Source organism: Danio rerio, chromosome 7, assembly GCF_049306965.1.
Source record: "Danio rerio strain Tuebingen ecotype United States chromosome 7, GRCz12tu, whole genome shotgun sequence".
In the NCBI taxonomy this organism is placed as follows: Eukaryota; Metazoa; Chordata; class Actinopteri; order Cypriniformes; family Danionidae; genus Danio; species Danio rerio.
Window position 1 is genome coordinate 30,078,362 of NC_133182.1, and position 22,905 is coordinate 30,101,266.

Below are 22,905 nucleotides of genomic sequence, written 5' to 3' on the forward strand. Positions count from 1 at the left end.
TTCTCCACATTAAACAGCATTTGGAAAACATATTAAGAGTAATAAAAAAATTATAATAATTAAAAAAAATTTAATAAAAGGTCTAATTGTTGACTTCAGCTGCACATTAATTTCCTGATATCTCAGGACATTTCACGTTGTTTTATTTTTTATAAATAATTGGTCCAGATTAGATTTATTCTAGTCATGTGTGAAAGCGGTTGCATTAGTTCTGTTGACTGGAAAAACGTCCTCATCATTTGTTTCTACAATCACAATTTACTGCATTAAGATGACTACTGTTCATTTGTTTACTAACTTAGAATTACCAAAACACAGGAAAACATGTTTCACTGACCCGTCTAATGGCATTTAACTGTAATTTAAATATGTTTGGATATTCAAATCACATTCTGGTGATGTGACTCTTCCTTACTTCTCTTATAAACAATGTGAAATAGAGCAGATTAATTCAATTACTCTTAACTTAAAGCTCATTTAATTGACTATTCCATTCCGTGACGATAAGTCAAAGCTTTTTGTCTTATAAACGTTTGTTTATATAAGACCGAACATATGAAGGATTTAATTGCCACAAATTTTCCTATTAAATAAGTCTTGTCACATATAATTGTAAGGGCCCATTAACAACAAAGGCCAATAGTGATTACAATAATTATTTCATTATTTACAAATGATTCAATCAGGATTTAGTAGTTTTAAAAGGCTACAAATAGAAGGCAAAACAGACCAATATAGATTAAAATTTTAGACATTAAACTGAATTCTTGGATGAATACTATTTATATATATATATTTTTTCAGTAGTAGTTAAGGATATCTACTGGTTATATCCACATAAATGCAACAACAAGAACTGAAATTAGATGCCATGATTCTTTCAATTCCTCTCCTCTTTAAAGCATCTTATCTACACAAAAGCTTTTTTGTACTGGCTTTACATCATATAGTAGAATGTTTGCATCCAAACATCTTACAAGACAACTTTAATCCAAGGCTTTTTGTGTTTTTCCATCTTTCGAGATCAAAATCTACATAGTGTTGACTTCACAGGTTGTGACGTGGCAGTAGACCACAGTAACCGATGACAAGATGATGTGTCATGATATTCATGAGACTGTATGTTCTTCTCATATTTAGATTACATTACATTTTCCCACTTTGGTATTTGATATTCTTCTTTGTTGGACTTTTTGGAGATCAAAAATAGAAAAGCTGATTTTAAGATTTCCCTCTCCTTGCTTTTTTATCTCTCTTCACCTGCATGTGAAAGTTCTCTTTGTTTAGCTTCCATCCCATTTTCACTGAGGCCAAAGGCAGATATACTGATGGATCTCCTGCATATTCTACATAACTAACCCAGTGAGATAAGATACAAAATAAAAAATTGCATGGGATGACAATCGATTTAAAAAATGTCATCTCAATCTGTAGCTGACATTCAATCAGTTTCTTGTTATTTCCTCCTCTCACATCAAGCTCAGGCCAGGTTTGGAAAAAAATATATATATACTTTGCTTATTTAAAAAAGAAAGTTCTCTGATTCTGACCGCCTCTTTTTGTTTGTAAAGAAGCAAATAATTTCTTCTGAAAAAAAAAAAAACACAAAATATTTTAGAGTGTGTATTATGAAATACTGAGGCATTTTAATGAGCGTTCATTAATTTAATTTCTTAAATATATATTTCAAGGGACACATTATCCATGTTCAATTAACAAATGGAAATAATCTAAGCAGTAAAAGGTCAATAATAACTTAATCTAAATTCATGTTTTTAATCACTATTTACAAAAAAAGGACATTAACCAATAGCATTAAACTTTCTTAAGAAACAAAACAAAAAACATACATACAAAAGCTTTATAGCTTTACAATGGATTCTGCTGGGATCACTGCAACTGGAAATATATGTTATGTTTCTGGATTCACACATTTCATAAAAAAAGTGTATTCTGATATGATTGTATTTTAACTGCAGATCAGTGTGATCTTCGGTAACAGACAGATCTTCATATTTTGGCTTAATTAAAACATTTCCATTTTGAGTTAGGTGGAGGTCTGAGGGTTCGGTTTGCGGGATAGTTTTGGGCTTTTAGTGGCCTTGCGTGAAATTTGGGGACTGGAGGAGTTGTCTGCAATTCTCCGTTGTAGCAGCGGGCTGCTGGAGCCCTTGGATCGAGACGGAGTCTGAAGGGTTTCTGGGGTTTTGAGAGATCTGAGGTTTAAGAGTCCACAGAAGTAATTACACTGATGCTGAATCTGGAACTGCTCAAAAACCCGTAGATTAGCTTCACAGGGAAAACCCTGATACCTGTGTCAAAGTAAAACAACATGAAAGCATCGTGAAATCACACCATAATATCAAAGCTTTTCAATATACTGTATATAATGTTTAAATTATTTTTAATAATGTTTAAAAACTATTTAAAATATTTTAATGTGTATGAAATAATGTTTTTTGTGTGTCTTTTAGTCTTTCATGTGCACCAAAACACAAGAAAAGTAGTAATTTCGACTTAAAGACTTATTTCTCCCAAAAGTTATCAAGACAATGTACAATGTATTTCTCAGCTTTTATTTACATATGAACAAAATCTTAAGTCAGAATTTGCCAGGGGGGTGAATAATTTCGAGCTTGACTTTATATTTGTAGGAAAAGCCAAAATGACAAACTTTGGCAGATCCATTGATAAATGCATTCTCAAGAAGGTGTAGAAAAAATTGTATGCAACTGCAAGAACAAGTAAACGATGTCTGCATAAGTGATATTATTATTGTTAAAAACCTTGAAATGTCATGTTCTGATTGGTCAGACGTTCTGACTGACCAATCAGAATCAAGTATCTTTACAAGCCATTTCAGATAAATCAATCTAAATGTATATTTGTCATATTTATCACCTCATCTGTCAACATATTGCAGAGTTTGTTTGAACATATCCTTATTATTTTGATCAGATGCTTTCTTAGCTGAAATTTCTGTTGTTTATTCAATCCGACTTTTAAAAGTACTACAGTAACACATACTCACCCCTTTGACCTGACTGCTACTCCAATGTTTGTCAGTATTGTGTCAACTCCTGCAGCATATTAAAAAAACAAAAAAATCATTTTCAACTAAAACTAGCTATAAACCATGCAGAATAATTAGACTGGTATAATAATTTTACCCTCAAGTCTTGAGAACAGCACATTTCCGCTGGTCCACTGGTGGATCCAGTGCTGGAGAGATGAGCACTTTTGTCCCACCTCTGACTTCTCATTGATTACCAGTGATCCACTGCGATCCAATCCACAATATCGCACATAGACCCCTTTAAGCTCTGCCTCCACTGTTGCATAAGGAACACTGCTTGCTGGCCAGTACGTGAAGTAGAGAGGAATTACCCTGAAAAATACACATAGTGACAGTGACAAAACATGATGTGGAATCAACTAGTATCCTATGCTCTTAGACCTTGATGTACTGTGATAAAACAATATCATTGCTGAGGCTACACTGTTAACAATTTCCTGTAAAATCTACAGTAACTTACTTGCAGCGGTTCGCCAGTGACTTACTGTAAATCAATTACAGCAAAAGCACTGTATTTACATTCACAGCACCACTTATCATGCTGTATACGTATTTAGAGTATAACGTATGTGTATCTTTGCTGTAAATTATACAGTAATTTTCACAATGCAACTTTAAAACTTATTTTATTTGTTTAATTAGCAGGGACAGTGTACATTAAATAAGCATTTCTGCAAATGCACCAGAAATAGCCAGAAGGCTATTTTTCATCTGTTGTCCCTGAAACAGCCTAAAAAACAATACAAGAATTATACAATCAATCAAACAGAGTTAAGAAGTACTAAAATAGACATAGTTATGTAGATGTTAATAAAAAATGAATATATGTATATACAAATTAAACTAAAACACCAACATTTTGTAATAGAGATAACAATAGTTGACTGACACATTTAAAGAACAGATCATTAAGAGGCACAAATGGAAACATGCTAGGTTCATTCTAATAAAGATGATGACACGCCTGATTCTCTACAAACCAGATTTTTAAATGTTTTTTGAATATATTAAAGGAGTTTATATCTCTGATGCTGCCAGCGATAGAATTCCGCTCTTGTGCAGCTGTAACTGAAAAGGCACCCTGACCAAAGGTACTTTTCCGGAGTGGGACAATACAGTCTCCTCGGGCTGCCCCCCGTGTTGCTCTGTGTGTGGTGTTCCTGATGTTTACAAACTGACTGAGAGGTGGGGAGGACAGACCATGAATGATTTTATGCAACAGACAAATGTTTGAATACCTAATGACAATTTTACAAAATAACAATTTATCTTTTTGTAAAACGTTACAATGATGATGTCTTCGAGGCTTTTTATCCAGTATTTTATTTGTCTGTTTGTTAAGTGACTCTGGGTTTTAGTGATGTTTTGTTTGCCTGTGACCAGGTTGTTAGACAGTAGGTTATATGTAAAATAATCATTAAATGCATGAATATTTTAACTGCCGGCCGTGATAAATGTGACCTTATGAACCGGAAATTAGATATATTAAATTTAACACGGTTACATACCTTTTTAATTTGTGATTTAAAAGTTAATTTAGAGTCAATTTGGACCCCAAGATATTTAAATTGAGTTACAATTCAGTAACATACTGCATATTTGTCCTACAGTAAAATACAGTTCATATATACAGTTAAATATTGTGTAATTTACAAAAATAGTGTAGAGAAAAACAAATCTGGCTTACTCCAGCACTCCACCAAAGCTCTCTATCACCCTCGTTTCTGCAGCAAAGATTTTGAAATACTCTCTGGCCAAGTTCTGAATACGACACTCCTATAAATGACAAGCATGTTAGTAAAAAGTTTGAAAATGTTTGAAATTTACCATTTGTAAAACCTTCTGTCACCTGTTTTGTGATTTGGAGATTCCTTTCAGCCAAAACTATCTCCTCTCTGCTCTCATATGCAATTGGGCTCCGCACTTTCATAAAACACGAGCTGCCTGACTCAAACACAGGATCTAACCCATAGATGACTTTCAGGCGTCTGGTTTTGTGTTCGCATCCCAGTCCAACCTGAGCTTCTTCTGTTGTGACGCGGCCATAAAACTTTGAGCCCCAGCCGCCTGCATCGGAAAGACCTTTACTGAAGATTAGTGGAGTCATCTCAATCTCCTCCCCAACTGCGTATGAGAGAGAGAGAAATGGTAAAAGAGACAATGAGATTTATTGTGTATATTCACAGAGTGAGTGCAAAAAAGAAGACTGAAAAGCACTATGCAGTTTTTATTACCTTCCTGGTGCTCCTCACGCACGAACATATTAGAAAGAACTGTCAAGATGTAACAGACAACAGAATTTTTTTTTAAACTTCTGCTCTAAAAAATCTGAAAGAACTGTTTCTAATTGGTATTTTTCACACAGTAGAAAGATAAGAAGAACATATATTACATTCTGTGCTGAGATGGTACTCTGTGGAGTCTTTGCCATATTCGTTGGTAATGGTGCATCTGTAGACTCCACTGTCTCTTTTGGACATCTTTATAATAGCTAAGCACACTTGAGCCTCATCTCCTGCACTAGAACAAAAAACAAAACAATATACCAGCTGAGTACATCGATATGTTCAGCTTTACAATAATACACCTCTTGTTATTGAACAATTAGCCTTTGTGATATGTAAAATTTGTACATTAAAATACATAAAACTAGCTTTTATTTGAGGTTAATGGAATAATACACCCTATTTTCTTTTTTTTTCATTAATAACCATCCAGAAAGTGTATAATTTGCCTACTTTTTTATTTAAATATACTCCTGTTGTCACTATTATAGTGGTATGCAGGTTTGCACTGTATGTCACACAACTCACTTATTAGAGTCAATTGTACATGTAAATTAGACCAAGATACGCAGTTGTAGCTGATGTTTCTCATTGGTCATGATAAACAGGGAAAAACATGGCAAACGTTTAGGCATTTTTTGTTTATTTATTTTAAATAAGAAATAAGAAGTTATCCATTTTGAATTTTGTCCTATTAATGAACAATCCATTAAAATAAATTTATTTCAATTAGGCAATAGTTCACAAATACTCATGGCAACAGATTGTTCCTATAAGTCTTTTGGAACTGAATTACTAAGAGAACAGATTTTTGAGTATTTTGATATCCTTAAATTGTTTTTTTTTTTATTAGACTAGTGATTTACACAAATTCTTGCATATTTTTTAACTGGACTAGTAATTTATACAGATTGCATGACATTTTGTTTGCTTCCAAGGACAGCTCCATACAAAGGTGTTTTCTTGGTATGATATCAGACATGAGTTTTCTCATATTTACTGCAAATTAATAACCCATAGTAAATTATTAATTAATTTTAGATTGATAGACTCAAATACATCAGAAGACAGTAAGTAAAATTATTTTCTGCGGGACACCACTAGGGGTCAGTGAAACTCTAGGAAGGTTTTTATTTTTATTTTTTATTTTTATTGCATTATAACACAATTACAATGAGGCAAAATTCGAATAACAACTTTCATATACATTTATAGAACAGAGCACAAATAATAAAATCAATAAAATAGTAATACAAAAAGATACACTTAAACCATAGAATAGACACAGAAACACAACTACACTTACACCGGCTCTTCTATTAATTTAAATTTATTTCAATAAACTTTACAGTCTTCTTTCACATTTTGATTGTATCAACTTTAAAGATTTACTTTATGGCCAAAAATTCATTTTACTAAAAATAGTGGTTTTGTTTTAGGGCACTTGCATTTATGAATATAAAATTTCCCCAAAATTAGAATATTGTTCAATACAAATTGAATATTAACATCTTTCCCAAATAAACCAAAGAAAATATTATTTTTAGAAAATAGGGAGGACAACTTGAAAGAAATCTTTAACCACTCGAATGACTCAGACCAAAAGGTTCTGCTATTAAACATTCAAAAAATAAATGTGCAGTCGTTTCAATCTCAACCTCACAGAATGTACAATTGTTGTGAACAAAATTAAATCTATGTGTAAGAAACTCTGAAGATGGGTAAATATCATGATTTTTTTTTTTGAGAGGTAGCTTTAGCTTTGAGAGGTATTGGGAAAACTCTAAGAGGGTGTACATTACCTTCTTTTTATTTCAGCGATCTCCACTTCATCCTTAAACCACCTTATGGTTGAGTCACTTACTATGTTGAAAAACTGACACCAGAGTTTCAGATGTCCAGAGGCATCAAACACCTCTGGTCGGATTTTGCGGATAACCTGAGGAACTGCAGGGAAGAGTAAAGAAGTAGATATATAAGACAAAACAAAACGGCAAAACAAAACAAAGCACCATGACTACGAGTTTGATACACAAGGAATGCAAGGTGCACCCAAAATGCCTGAATGTAAATTTAGCAAAATTTGACTTGATTTATGGCTGTTTGTCACATTATTGTATGTTTTTTTCAAGTATTCAAGCATGCTGTTAAAGGGGTATTTGCACACAGACTTTTATTTTCAGTCAGCCAGCCACAGGTCTTCTGGTGAATTCCCATACAAAATCGCTGCGTTTAAGATCTGATTTCTTAAAAAAAAAACAGCCATCTTCTCTTCCTGGCTGAGAAAAACCACAGCATTAAATAATATTTTTCTGCACCATGTCTTTACAATATAGAAATACATTTTACCCCAGTATTTTCAATAAAATTTTTGCACTCGCCTAATGGCGCCTGTGTTTGATCGGTCTTTCAAATCTTTTACATTTGAACAACTAAATTAATTAGACAAAAAGTCTGTTTAATTAATTGTATTTCATTAACATTACAACATCTATGCTGAAAAAGAAGCTTATGAAATTGAAAATAGTCACTTAAACCTTTCACCAGAAGTTCATTATTGGCTGAAAAACACAAGCATTTTTGATCAGAGAATTCAGCTCTTCTATCAGTTGTGAACTATTGTTTACAGTGATTTTTATAGCCTCACTGCTGTAAGTGTGTGTTCAGCATCTATTCCATCCCATCTTTACCTTTGAACTGATTTTCTTTGTCTTTCTCTGTTGATTTAGGCTTGCCGTTCTCAATTCCCACAGGTTTTGGCTGGTCATTCAGGACAGTCCTCCTGGTGAGGCGAGGGGACTGCGTTTCCAATGATGTCATCAGTGGTGAGGTACTGACTGATTGTGATGTAGATGCAGGTTGTGATTTCAATTTGTCCCCCTGAAATGTATCCATATTTGCTTCTTCAATAAATTTGGCCATTCCTGTTTCACTTTTGTCTGTTTTAATCTTGGGGAATGATGTGGTTTGATCTGTGCTGGTGGTAAGTTCACTCTGGGTAGAGTTGAACACCCGATTGCCTGTATTATTCAATGGGATTTTAACTTTGCAAGTTTCAGTGTGTACTTCTGCAGAACTGACTTCTTCCTCACGTTCATTGTTGTCTTTATAGTTTGTATGAGGTGCTGCGGTGAACGTAGAACATCGGTTTGACACCTCAAGCTCAAATGCAGCTGACCTCAATAGTTTTATGAAGGAGCCAGGATCAGTTTTAAACGTAAGATCTGTTTTTGTAAGATCACTGGTTTCAGTTAAATCAGATTCGTTTGACTTTATGCATCTGTCAGCATTTGGATTTTGGATAGTGTCGTCTTTTTGTGTGGTAAAGTCTGATGCAACCTTTTCAGAGGAACGATGATTTAATAATACTTGAATTGGATTTTCTTGACTTAGTAGTGGTTGATCAGGCTTGTTGACTTCAGAGACTTGTGAATTCTGCGACAGATCAAACTTCTCATTATGCAGACTTTCAGATTCAATAACGGCTGTGGTTTCGTTAATGCTGTCTGTGCGATTGGAAGTATTTGTCACATTAGAGGTTACTGCATTTACTTCAGTTCTCATTTCAACAGTGCTATTTTGAGATGTGCTATCTACATCTGTAATATATATTGCAGGAATGGTAAATTCTGTGGCTGAAGCTTTTGAATGTTGGGAGAGGAATGTAGAGGGTCCAGAATGATCATTAGCTTTTTGTATAGGGTAACTTTGTATCTCTTTATAAGTTTTTTGGGGTGCTTCAGATGTGGTTGCATTAGACTGTTCCTTTATGTTCATTTTAACAACGTTGTCTGTAGCTATAGGAGAAGATCTCTGAAGTTCTCTGTCATTAGTTTCTTTGATTGAAGACCCATTCATGGTCTGTTGTTGAATTACATCTGAGCAAATTTGTGCAGATTCTGCAGCAATGTCTTTAATAGTGGAATGGTTTGATTTTGCTGTCAACTTCTCTTTAGAAGTGCTGCTCTGCACATTTGAGTTGATCTCATTTTCGTCCATATTTTGTTGAGATGCAGGTCTTGTTTCACTATTGGGTTTATCTGACTCTTTAATGAGTTGGTTTTCAGCTTTGCTTTCCTTCTTACAAGTGTTGGTTAATGTTTCATCTCCTAATGAGGGACTCATTGCTGTGGGAACTTGGCCGTTTTGGAGCTTGTTTGAAACATGACCTGAAGAGATTTTGTCACTCGGCTGAGTGTTTTGAGGCCCAGTGACAAGTGTACTGCGCTTTGTTGATGCCGCAGACGGGTCACCTGCTGTCAGCTTCTGTTCCTGTAATGCACTGGCACTGACATTGGCACCTGCAGTGGCCTGGTGCATCAATGTGGGTTGCTCTTTTAACTCCTTGGCTACTTCCTTATGAGTTAGAACATCTTCATGAGTTAGTGGCTCTGTGGGCTTGGTTTGAGTATCAGCTACAACCTGAAATCATAAAAGTATATTTTTATTTTTAGAAACTTTAAGGGAATAGTTTGGCCAACATTGAAAACTCTATGAAAGTTTAATAAGACAAAAGAATGTTTCTATTTGAAGACTATATTCCATCTGCTTGTTAAGTGTGTGTGACGTCATGCGAAGTGGTTTCCAGATGCAAGCGCTCTATCAAACTGTATGGGGCACTCAACCGATGATAATAATAAACTTTACAAAGATATACTACTTTTGAAAATCCCAATCAAAATATATAAATAGGGAGTTTGAGCTAGGGTTCTTAGAAAGGAAGGAGGAGTAGGGGTGGATGTTGGGATACTTCAAAACGAAGATACCATGTAAGATATTATGGTTATTTGAACTTAGAATTGACTGATTGGTGGATTGTGTATTCGCTAATGCTGGACCAGCCTGTGTTCAATCATAATTTTACAGTTAAACTATTGTCATTTATTTTTAAGCATTTTAAAATGTAAATTATTACTGTCATACATCATTTTCAGCATGATTATCTTCATTGTCATATGACCCATCAAATATCATTGCACTGTGCTGATTTGATTTAGGGCTGGACGAATAATCGAAAAGTAATCAAAATCGACATTCAAAACCTATAATCCATAACATTTTTCCAGGTCGATTTTTTTCAATTACTTTTCCTACTGCATTTGGGGTCACATGTCCCCACTCTGTTAAGCCTTTAAGACAGCATTTTTTCCTTTATAATAAAATTATTATTTACAGTAAAATATTTGTTTACAGAAAATGCAAAAAATGCAGGGGTTATTTTATCTAAAAGAGATACTGCTGATTTTTTTACTTTTAATTAGAAAAACATTAAAATATATATTTTTTCCAAAAGTGAAAGCTATTTATTTATTTATGAGTAAAAATGTGATTATTTGTTTTAGGTAATGTGTATTTTAATTTCCATTGTTCAGCATTAATGTCCAATAAATAATCAAAGATAATAGATAGTGTGTGTTTACTTTTTCTACTGCATTTGGAGTCACATGAGTTGTCTAAAATTTCAGATGTTCAATAATCAAGTTATGAATTTCAAAATTCTTATTAAAAATAAGAAATTAAAATTCAAAACAATTTTTAACGGAATACAGATATTTAGAATTATGCAGTTGCAATTGTCAATAATTCAGTTTAACACAATTCACATTCAGATTGTTTTGGCATATTATTAGCTCCATATATGTGAAGGCTGCGCCGTCCGTACACATGCATGCGCTTGGCAGAAGTATAATATCATAAAAAAATAGATTGATTATAGGTTTGATTAATCGCCCACGCCTAGTTCCACTCACTTAAGTAGTAGTTTACCCAAAATTGAAAATTCTGTACCTAACAGAAACTGGTTATACCCAACCAATTTGAGCTTTTTCTTCTTTTTGTCAAACACAAAAGAAAAACAAAGATATTTCTCATACAACATGATTAAACCAGATGCTCTGTTTCGTCTGCACTGTACTAATGCCAGATCCCCGACCACTGTAAATCTGCAGGGAGATTTTGCTTCTTAGCACTTGAGTCATTAATCTAAAATCAACAGAACATTGTGTTAGCAGAACATCTTCAATATTAGCACTTGATTATCTCTCGTTTATCTAGGATAAAAGAAAGAAACAGACAAAATAAGGGGATTCAGCTGTACTTTGTTTGACACACCCATGTATTACATAATCCAAATGCTCTGGAGTAATTATATGATTATTACAAGTTAGAAAGGGAAGCCACCTGTTTTCGGTTGACCAAGTCTGTCTGAGCTTCTTATTTAGCATCCATTGCCTTGGGGAAGCTGTTGCACTGGCCATATGTAGAGAGTATTTTAAGGCTTTATGAGATCAGAGAGGAATGTGGGATATTAAAAGGAGAGCAGCTGGCCTGTCCACAGCACCTACAGCGTGCACAGTAAACTCGTATTTTTGCATCTGCTTTTAACACGTCATGTGAAAACAGGTGATCGGAGACAGCAAACATATGTGATGGATCTCAGGATCAATATACTTTTGTGTTCCCTGAAGCCACAGCGTGCATAGGGGAATACTATTATTGTCTGTGACTCTACTTGTGTGTCATTTCAGATGGGTCTTGTCACATCATCAAAGTTGTGCTTGCGGCTCTATTTATAGTTTATGATTGTGGCTAAGGAGGGGGTATACTGGACTCACTATCACTGGGAACATTACACCCGCATGAGGTCACGGCCAGACCATGAGGAAACACTCACCGAGCCCCGAAGAGGGCGTCCAGATACATTCCTCTCCCCTGTGTCCACATTGACGTCATTCCCGCCACAAGAATGAGGCAAGATCTTCACTCGTGTACCTACTTGGTTTCTATTTCTGTGGTCATCAAAGTCCACGTGCTTGTTGTCTGCATGTCTTAGATTGCCATTCTCTAGCGACTCTTGAAGTTGCGTGTCAGATGATTTAGTTGGGTTTGGATTTTCGACAACCTTGTTTATCTGGTTTGTTGTGGAAGTCTTCAGCAAAGTGTTATTCTGAGTTGGAATGGGTTTTAGGACTTTCTTTGATTCTGAGGCACTTTCTTTGATTGTCTCTGGCTGTTTATCATTTGTTTTTGTGTCTATTATGTCCACTTTTGTTTTAGATTTGAACACTGATGTTTCTGAAGCCCCTTGAAGTTTCTTTGATTGTCCGTAAAGCTGTTTGTTTGGGTTCACAGAATGTTTTTCACCAGTTTTTGTTTTTGTTATGTCCACTTTGGCTTTTGATTCAGTCACCGATGTTTCTGAAGCACCCTGAACTGTCTTTGATTCTCCATAACCCTGTTTGTTTGTGCTCACAGACTGTTTTTGACTTGTTTTTGTGTCTATTATGTCCACTTTGGTTTCAGATTCAAACACTGATGTTTCTGGAGACCCTTGAAATTTCTTTGATTGTCCAAAAACCTGTTTGATTGGGTTCACAGAATGTTTTTCACTGATTTTTGTGTTTGTTTTGTCCATTTTGGCTTTTGTTGCAGTCCCTGATGTTTCTGAAGCACCTGAAACTGTCTTTGATTCTCCATAACCCTGTTTGTTTGTGCTCACAGGCTGTTTTTCACTAGTTTTTGTGTCTGTTATGTCTACTTTGGCTTTGGCAGACACTGAGGCTCCCGGAGCTTCTTGAGCTTTATTTGATACTTTGGAAACATTTTCATCTGTATATACTGACTGTTTTTCACTCTTTATTGTGTCTTTTACATCCATTTTGGCTTTCGATTCAATCACTGAGGCGATCTTTGCATCTTGAGCATTTTTTGATTCTTCTGTGACACTTGTTTTTGTATTTGTGTTTGCTGACAATTTGTCACTCTTTCTTGTGTCTGTGATGTTCACTTTGTTTCCATGTTCCATCGCTGAGGTGATCTTAGCACTCTGACTTATCTCTAACTCTTCTGAGGCACATTTGTTTACTTTTACTGGTGTTTCTTCAGTTGTTTTTGTGACTTTATTGAGCATTTTGTTTCTAGATTCGGTCACTGAGGCCATCTGAGCACCTTGAGCTCTCTTTGATTCTTCTGAAACACTTTTGTTTGTGTTCACAGATGGATTTTCAGTCTGTTTTATGTCAGTTTTGTCCGTTATGTTTCGAGATGAAGTCATTGGAACATCCTGAACTTTCTTTAACTCTTCTGATACACTTTTGTTCAATTTCTCTGTAAGTTTCTCAGTTGTTTTTCTTTCTGTTATGTCCGTTTTGTTTTTAGGTTCAATTGCTGAGGCATTCTGAGTTCTCTTTAATTCCTCTGACGCATTATTGTTCACTTTTACTGCAGTTTTTTCATAGATTTTTGTGTTTGTTACATAATTTTTGCTTTTTGTTTCAGTCTCCGGGGTCATTTGAACATCACTGGCTGTCTTTAATTCTCTCAAGGCACTTTTGTTCACCATTACTAACTGTTTTTCAGTTGTCTTTGTTTTTGCTATCACTGTTTTGTTCCTAGATTCTGTCACCGAGCTGTTGAGAGCACCTCTCTTTGATTGTTCGATAGCAGTTTTATTCACTTTTAACGACTCTTCTTCAGTTTTCTTTCTGTTAGTTATATCTATTTTGTTTCTAGATTTAATCGTTGAGGCAATTTGAGCACACTGAGCTTTCTTTGTTTCTTCAGAGCCACCTATGTCAGCTTTTACCAACAGATTTTCTTTCTGTTTTATGTCTGTTATGTCCATTTTGTTTCTTTGTTCAGTCTCTGAAACCATCTGTACCTCTGTCTCCTTAACGGATGTCCCACTCTCAGTCACCATCTCTTCCCTTCTTCCATTTGGTCTATTTTCCTTTCTTCTCTCAGTTGAGATTTTGACCTTCTTCTTAACATGTTCATTAATCTGTTCACTTGTGGCATTGTTTACAGTATCATGGATATACGTTAGCTCTTGTCTGTCTTTTTCTTTGTTTGTAATCTCTTCAGAATTCGAGATGCCATGAGGCACTGCTGCTGACTCTTGATTAGGAGCACTGAGTCTGTCACCTAATGAAGGTGTTTGACCGAGAGCGTCCACCTCCACCCCTCTATTCTCTGAAGGACTGTGAGCTTCACAATTTGGCTGTACTCTTTCAGGGCTGCTCATCCTGATGTGCTCAGAGGATACTGGGACAGTCTCTATACCTGTTCTTCGAGTCTCCTCCTGTTCACGGCGGCGGTTCTCATTTCGCAGTTTAAGCTTTGCAAAATAATTTTGATGAATCTTGTACTCGCTCATTGTTCCCACTTCCAACACTCCTGAACAGGATACGATGCCTCGACTGTTCTGTGCTGAAGCTTGGTAAATTGCAGCATCATCCAGAGAGCAGCTACAACAAAAATAAGCACTGTAAATGTAAGGAATTAGTGATATTTTATAATTTTCAATATAACAGTACCAATTTTCAGGATAAAAAACGTATCGTAATAATAACAGTAAAATATGCAATAAATCTTTGCAATGATTTATTACAGTAGCATATGCCAATACAATTTTATATTTATGAGCTTGTTTACAAACAGATTTAGTGACATATTTTTATTTTAAATTCACTTTGTGATATCAGACACAAGTTTTAAATCACTCCTTTTTGATCAATATATATTTTATACATAAATATACTTTATGTTTATTAAATACCCAGGAAGGCTTGAAGAACTGAAATAATCCATTTGTTTTTCGAATTCTATAAGGACATACTACTCGGCTCGCATACTGATTTTAGCGTACTATATAGTATGGAAGTATGCGGTTTCGGACGCAGCCTTTATCTTTTTTGCTCTGCAGCAGTGATGTTTTTTTCAGTAATCTATATGTGGAGATTATGCGAGAGGGCGTCCTCTAGCGTCCAGTATGAATTAAACAGAAATATCATTGTAATGTGTTATCATAACACTATTTCAGAAAATTCTGCTTTTGGAGACTATGGAGCCAGATCAGCACATTTAAATTAAAACAGCACATTTCACAGCACATTTCAGAAATCCACAACTCCAATTCATCAATTCAAAAGTAAAAAGAAAAAATATTTCCCAAATGCTGACAGATATGCATCTTATCTTAATACATTTAAAATGTTTAAACAATTATGTACATATAAAGTTCTTGGATTACTTTCCTTGTACATTTATGAATTATGTTAGATCTGTTTATGAACCACTAAATGTGCATTTGAAAATGCTCACAGGAGGAGGAGTCCTTTGAGTTTGTGTGTGGTATTTTTTAGACCTTCCTGGCAGGACATGATTCATACATCTATTTTTTGGAAAATATTCTGTTTAGCCAATCGTGGTTAGTTTTTAATCCACCAATCAAAAAGCTCCTTACTAAACAAACTCAAGAAGCTCCACCATTTAATCATTATTATTATATATAAAATAATTTGTTTTAGCTGTAACATTAAATATTTGTAATCAAAATAAAATCATAGTAAGGTGTTTTAAGCAATTTTATCTCAACAGACTTGCAGAAATATTTAGACACATCTAACATAAGGCAAGGCAAGGCAAGTTTATTTATATAGCACATTTCATACACAATGGCAATTCCAAGTGCTTTACATAAACAAGAATAAAAGAAACAAGTAAAATAAAAATAAAAACAAATAATAAAAATGCATAAAAACAAAACAAAACATAAAAACAGGTAAAATGTGATATGAAAGAATGAAGAAGAAGAGAAAAACATAATTCATAAATGTACAAGGGAAGTAATCCAAGAACATCATATATACATAATTGTGTAAACATTTTATTTGTATTTAGGTAAGATGCATATGAGTAAGCATTTGAGAAATATTTTTGCTTTTTACATTTGAATTGATGAAGTGTGTTATGAACTGAAGTTGTGGATTTATTAATTGAGCTGTGATTTTTAAAATTTTATGAATGCAAATGTATTATTTTTGAGACTGATCTGGCTCCATGAGGGACCCAATCTTCTGCAAAGTTTATTTTCTGTCTGGTCCTGAAAAGCTTCCTGAATAGCTGCTTGGGTGTGTTTGATTATGGTTATATGGTTGGCCTCTGTTGTATAGTAGGCCAGTATATCCAGGAGCAGGGTTGAATATATATATATTCTCTCAGGGGATTTCTAAATTTATTTATCTCAGAAGGTACTTATAAAATATATTGTCATTAATATTATTATTGCAATGAATACCAGAAATATATCATAATATCTCATATCGCCCATCCCTAATGAAAGTATACTACTAAATCATAAACAACATTTTATTTTGTTATTTTGAGAAAAATGTTTCTCAGAAAAGAGCATACTTGTATATTTGGAGTGTGTGTGTCTTGTCATCACGTGAAATTTCATATTTGGGCAGGCCGCAGTATCTGTCCAGCTGGATGTCGTCTTTGTACCATGTTACCTCAGGAACTGGGTAGCCTGCAAATGTGATGGGTAAAAGCCAAGAACTTAAGATTTAGAGATTTTTCTGTCATAATATACATTGATTTCAGTTTTTGCTTTTGTACCTGAAACCACACAGCTGAACTTGACATTAGTCTCTTCAGACACTGCTTTGGATTTTAAGGTGGACTCAAATGTTGGCTGTATCTCTTCGGTTAATTGAGCCATGACACTGCACAGAGTGCTCCTAGAATGGATGTAAATATTGCAGATGATCTGAGGCTATTTGCAAAGAAATTTTTCATGATCATCAGCACCGCACTGAAATCACAGTGAGGATTGTTAGCATTAATGGCATGCAAAAATATATTTGTGTTTATACTGGATAACATTCGAATTCTATTTGTCAAGTTCATTGTTAGTTAAATTAGCTTAGTAGGTGTTGTGAGACTGCAATTCAAGGTATTATGATGTAACGGAAACATTAATGCCCTTACAAGTATTATCTAATATAGTGACATCACAAATTGATTGTTTCTTTAAAATCACCACTTCTATGTCCGTTCTGAATGAATAGTTTTGATTATAAAAGCATGATATTATATGAGCAATATCACACGAGCAGTGCGAAATGGCTAGATATCAGCACTGGTGGGAGGCATGCGTTGGCACTGCTACAAGTGTGATATTGTGTTTATACAACAGTTTGATGGCATAATTGTGTTTATAAAACTGAAAATCAAACACGGAGAGGCTAAAACCCTTTTGTATGAGGAACTACTTTCTTCCGCCATTCCTTAACATCTGCAGCTGATGTCAGAACAGCAGGAGCCGTTGCTAATTCACCAAAGTCATTTTAGAGCTAGTTGTAATTGTATGAACTGCATAGTTGCAATCTAAACAAATAAATTCTCACTTGAAAAAGCCTCAAAAGTACATTATGTTGTCCAACAGCTGCAATATATTTGTCAAACTGTAGTTAGTTTATTCATCTGCTGTCACTCTATGTGTGGCGGAGTACTACACAAAAAAGAGGAGGCTGTACGAGTGCTGTTATTATAGGCATATTACACAAGGTATATCCAGCTGCAGAACTGCAGACCCACACATGTTTCAGACAAACACACAACCTAGCACACAAGATCTAGGCAAACCATATATGGTTAATGACGGATCAGTCTTCTTCTATTTTTTTTTCTATTTTAACGACGACTAACGTCTTCGGAGCATTTTCGCCACCTGCTGAATTTTACAAATATTGCGATCAAGACAGCCTGTGTTATGATTGCCATTCATTAGACTTTGAACAGTTTGGGTTTCCTATTTCAGTCATTATATCATTTTTATACCTTAACTATCATTTTAACATCTCTGCAGATTCTGAACTCAAATTATGTAAGGAAAAATATTAAGTTAAACACCTATGATTTTATTCACGTATCCACATACACAAAGAAAACATAATAGACCATCTGATTGTATAGGATCAAATAATAAACTAATTCAGGATCTTAATGTTATCATACTTAGTTAAAATCATTTTGTAGTAAAATGTAAAAAAACAAACGTGTCACATTAAAATGAATTACTATAGTTAATAATTTAAAATTTATATACTTATAAACTGATTCATTTGTTTGTATTACTATATTTGTTGCAACTATATTTATCACAAATTAACAGTACTTTACACCATATAACAATATAAAAACAACATTTTACTTACTATAAATGACTATACATATTTAATGTTAGAAATTATAAAAAAAAACGTTATCAGAAAATTAAGCTAATAAATACTTTTCAGTCGCTGGAGTAAAATAATAATAGTGTTATACATTTATTTAATGTGCAAAGATTTTTTATTACATATAAAGATGTATTACAGCCTATACATATTTGCCATTATTTCCTTCACTATAACAAATCCATTATATAAATGAAACCTGTAATATTTTGATCGCTTATATTTCTCTGAAAAATGATTCAGCAAGGCCAGCAATCGAGTATCTGCTATATTGAATCTGTCAGACAAATAATGACTGATCATCTATGATGACTGATAGAAAACTGTTCAGTCATATTGAATGCCGATCAGAAACAATGTTCCCCATTCGCCGTATTTGTGGAATATTATACACTATTGTTTATTGTGTACAATATTTATTAACAATATATATATATATATATATATATATATATATATATATATATATATATATATATATATATATATATATATATATATATATATATATATATATATATATATATAAAATATATTGATGACAAGATCTGAGAAGATGCTAATAACAATATCCGTTGTAACCATATTTGGTGTGCCTAGATCACGTGTGCTGGATTGTGTTTGCCTGAAAACGTGTGTGGGTCTGCAGCTGGATATTACTGTATCACACGGCTATCAGCCAATCTGATTCAGGAATCAGACAGAACTGTTGTATACAATGCAATAAATGCAAAACATAAAAGAAATATAAAAAGAGAAATATTGCTTATTATTGTAAGATTGTACATTTTGGGGAAGCTGTTATCTTGCCAAATTATTTGTGTGCATTTAGCATACTTACAGCAGCATTTTTTCATTATGAAATGCTAATAATATAATCCCAAAATTGACTTTTTCTAAAAATCTGCATGGACAAAAAAGTTTGATAATCAAGAAACAATATCAAACTTAAAAATGACAAAACTTTACATTGCCCTTGTGCTTCTGCCATAACTTAAAGGCTGCAAGCATTTCAACTTGTTAGTTCTGGTTAACTGTTATCTGTTTACCTGGATGGCTTGAACTGAGAGAGTCTATGGCCAGCATAGCTAAGCAGAGATGAAGCAAGCACAGCAATCCATCAGTCATGCGCGCAAGTTTGCTTTAGTGAAGAACCAAATCAGACATAATCATATGCATATGTATTCTGTATTTGGGGAATTCTACTGACAAAACTAATTTAAATTGCAAAGTCACAATTTTTTGTATTCATAGCAGAGATGTCATACCTATTTCAGTATTTAATATTAAAAAACTTTTCTGTGATAAGTTGTTGTGCACTGCTGTATGCTAAAAGACATTTATTATGAGTGACCATGCAGACTATTTATTTATAACATTATGACCTTCACGCAAGCCTTTCCAGAGTCCGACAGAGCAGTTGTGAAGCTCTGAACTATTGGCAGTAAAACAAGGAAATCTAATCACTTATCTCTACTTAGAGAGGGAACTGATTCTCTAAATCACACTGTGTCACAATTTGTAGGTGAAAATATTCTTTTTAATGATTTATTTGTTCCTTCAGAATGATTTACGTTGTGTAAGCTTGAATTAATGCATCTAAAGAAGCTTGTCACATTTAGTATGATTTGTAAGTTTTATTTAAGCCTGTTTATGTAGATTAACATTTGAACACTATTGCATTACTTAAAACAGCCAATATAAATGAGCATTTTGAAAGCAGTCATTTAAAAGGAGCATTGATCTGCATACCACATTGTAGGGCAGATCAATAAATAACAGTAATAAGCTTCAAGTATTTTTTATTTTACACAGATTAAACAGGTTACAGGTTAACAGACTGATGTAATAAATGTGACAACAGTCAGTCAGTGAGTGTTGCTAATATGTCTCTCTGTGAATGAGTGGCAGTTTCATTTACTACACTAAACTCAAACACGTGAAGCTCATGTTGTTTTCAGCATCTGACGTCATATTTTATGAGGGCTTGAACTTCATCTCCTAAGATGCTCTGAGATACTGTATACTTCACAAGGTCTTTTATTGTTTTACTTGTGAAAATCCATCATCATAAACTGAAAAATCACTGAAACTTAAAGGGTTCCACAACAAGCCATCAAATTAAATAGTTTAACTTAAAGAGATGGTGATAGAAATGTATTACTAATTCATTGTATTACTAAACTGTCATTCTTAAAGTTAATATAATAATGGTATTAAAATTATGCTACCACCATTTTTTTACCCAAGATATTTGTTTAATTCTGTTAAAAAATAAAGACATTGCTGTTAAATTAATTGCCATATTTTCATTTGATTACATGCAAAAGATTGAGATTGTATTAAATCTTCATTCAGTCTAGAGAAATATTATATAGATGCCATACACTCTCACAAATAAAGGTATCACTGGAACCCTTTTGACTGGTACACTTACAGTTGAAGTCAGAATTATTAGCCCCCGTAAATTATTAGACCGCTTGTTTATTTTTTTCCCGAATGTCTGTTTAATGGAGAGAAGATTTTTTTTCAACACATTTCTAAACATAATGATTTTAATAACTCATTTCTAATAACTGATTTATTTTATCTTTACTTTGATGACTGTAATTAATATTTTACTAGATATTTTCCAAGACACTTCTACACAGCTTAAAGTGACATTTAAAGGCTTAACTAGGTTAATTAAGTTAACTAGGGCAGGTTAGGGTAATAAGGCAAGTTGTTGTATAACATTGGTTTGTTCTGTAGATTATCGAGAAAAAATATAGCTTAAAGGGGCTAATAATTTTGTCACTAAAATGGTTCATAAAAAATACAAAACTGCTTTTATTCTAGCCGAACTAAAACAAATAAGACTTTTTCCAGAAGAAAAAATATTATCCGACATACTGTGAAAATGTCATTGCTCTGTTAAACATCATTTGGAAAATATTTTAAAAAGAAGAAAAAAAATCGAAGGAGGCTAATAATTCTGACTTCAACCGTACTTAAAGGGTACATATTAGTACCAAAATGATCCATATTGGTACCTTAATGAAACTGATTACTGCATAAAAGGACCAAATTGTACATTATGTGAAAGTATTAGTTTATTAAAAAGTACAAAAATGAACTTTCTGACAGAGTTAATCCACAGTGGCAGCTTTTGTACCTTGATTTATGAGAGTGTAGGGCCCTAAATTAAAATAGTAGCTTACTTTACAGAGTATCATTGTGAACAAACAAGTTATGTTTACATTCATTCCCAAGGACTAACACACATATGAAAAAGTATCCCTCTCCCCCATAAACATTAAATGCATATCATGATGAACACTGATTAAGAGGAAAAAATATAGTGATAATATTATGGCCGTACCCCCAGCTCTGTTTCAGGGTCAAGTGCTTTACATAAAGGCGCAACGGTGATTGTTGCAGGGATTAAACGAGCAACCTTGTAGTGATCAACTCTTAACATATTTTTAACATAGAATCTGTATCTTGTTTAGACTAAAAACATAATGTTTCAGCATTTAATGCTACTTTGATTTGAACACTAACTACAGTGTATGTACCTGCTTTCAGATCGGACACTGCTCAGGTAGCTCCTACAGCCAGCTCTCCTGCTCTGAGAGCTGATATCACTGTATCCACTGCTGTAAGACCTTCCATCAGTGGAGAGTGAACGGTTTATCAGCCTTCTGGAGCTCATCTTCTCAAGCTGTAAGTGTCCACATGCATTCACTCAGAATCAGCTGCTTGTCCAGCATATGTTCTTAAAAATGTCAGCATGAAAGAGTTTGCTCTCCTAAAGTCAAAGCAAGCCGCAAAAGTCTTCCGTCATCACAGCCAGCATCCCAACAGTAGATTCCTCAGTGGATTTAGTCTTTGCCGGACACTGGATCATGGGTGTTTGCTCAGTGTTTTCTTTCTGTGCTGCTGGACTCCTGGGGTGGTGCACCGGCCATAAGACACTACTGTTTCCAATCAGTCTGCAGCTTGCGTGGCCATGAAGGCTAATTATAGCATCGCCGCAAATAGGCACACAAGCACATCACATTTTCCAAAACTGACTCACTAGACTTTTTTTTGTTTTGTCAAAAACATCACTATTTTTCTGAAATCCACAATAGATTTTCCTCTTAGGATTTGTTTCGAACTAAACCTCATTAATATGCTCCCAAGTGGATATTTAGGAGGATGTGAGGTGTTTATTAGTCCTGTAGTAACCCATGCAGCATACTCCTTAAATGGGTTGTCTATTGAAGCAAACCTACTCGTCTGCCTGATGGCATTTCTCTGAGCTCCATTAAAGCTGACTGTAAAGTCAGGCATCTGAGGACATGGCGTTTCTTTCCAAGCACCACAAGGCTGTAGTTTCAATGGACATCCCAGGATGATAATTTTCATCCCATGTGGATGAGCTGAAGTATGATTAGCTTAATGAGGATTTTGACTTGTGGTGCCACATCTAGACGATCATCAGAGCACACATGAAACATATGAAACCAGTTTAAATCATTCAAAATTTACTACATTT

At 34.2% G+C, this 22,905-nt stretch overlaps 1 protein-coding gene across 2 annotated transcripts; it reads right to left on the reverse strand.

Moving 5' to 3' along the window:
* Positions 1 to 1,610: 1,610 nt before the first annotated feature.
* On the reverse strand, positions 1,611 to 22,345 carry alpk3b (alpha-kinase 3b). 2 transcript variants are annotated; one of them, XM_021471946.3, is made up of 14 exons: positions 21,941 to 22,345; positions 19,433 to 19,471; positions 16,762 to 16,883; positions 16,555 to 16,672; positions 12,035 to 14,606; positions 8,052 to 9,783; positions 7,164 to 7,308; positions 5,469 to 5,596; positions 5,311 to 5,349; positions 4,926 to 5,200; positions 4,764 to 4,852; positions 3,171 to 3,388; positions 3,032 to 3,080; positions 1,611 to 2,312 (listed from the first exon to the last, which is right to left on the reverse strand). In XM_021471946.3, the coding sequence occupies exons 1-14, from the start codon at positions 22,075 to 22,077 to the stop codon at positions 2,048 to 2,050; spliced, it is 5,928 nt and encodes a 1,975-aa protein (XP_021327621.2). In that variant the 5' UTR covers positions 22,078 to 22,345; the 3' UTR covers positions 1,611 to 2,047. The 2 variants fall into 2 exon arrangements, with proteins under 2 accessions (XP_021327621.2, XP_017212548.3); XM_017357059.4 differs by lacking the exon at positions 19,433 to 19,471.
* Between the last annotated feature and the right edge of the window lie 560 nt (positions 22,346 to 22,905).

What these genes read in the sequence shown, in the direction of transcription:
- alpk3b (XM_021471946.3), bottom strand. Translation starts at nt 22,077, where the DNA reads ATGAGCTCCAGAAGGCTGATAAACCGTTCACTCTCCACTGATGGAAGG. An exon ending in GTACCATCTCAGCACAGAAT is followed by an intron (nt 5,350 to 5,468) that starts GTAATATATGTT and finishes ACATCTTGACAG; the next exon opens with TTCTTTCTAATATGTTCGTG. An exon ending in GTAGCAGTCAGGTCAAAGGG is followed by an intron (nt 2,313 to 3,031) that starts GTGAGTATGTGT and finishes ACTTTGACACAG; the next exon opens with GTATCAGGGTTTTCCCTGTG.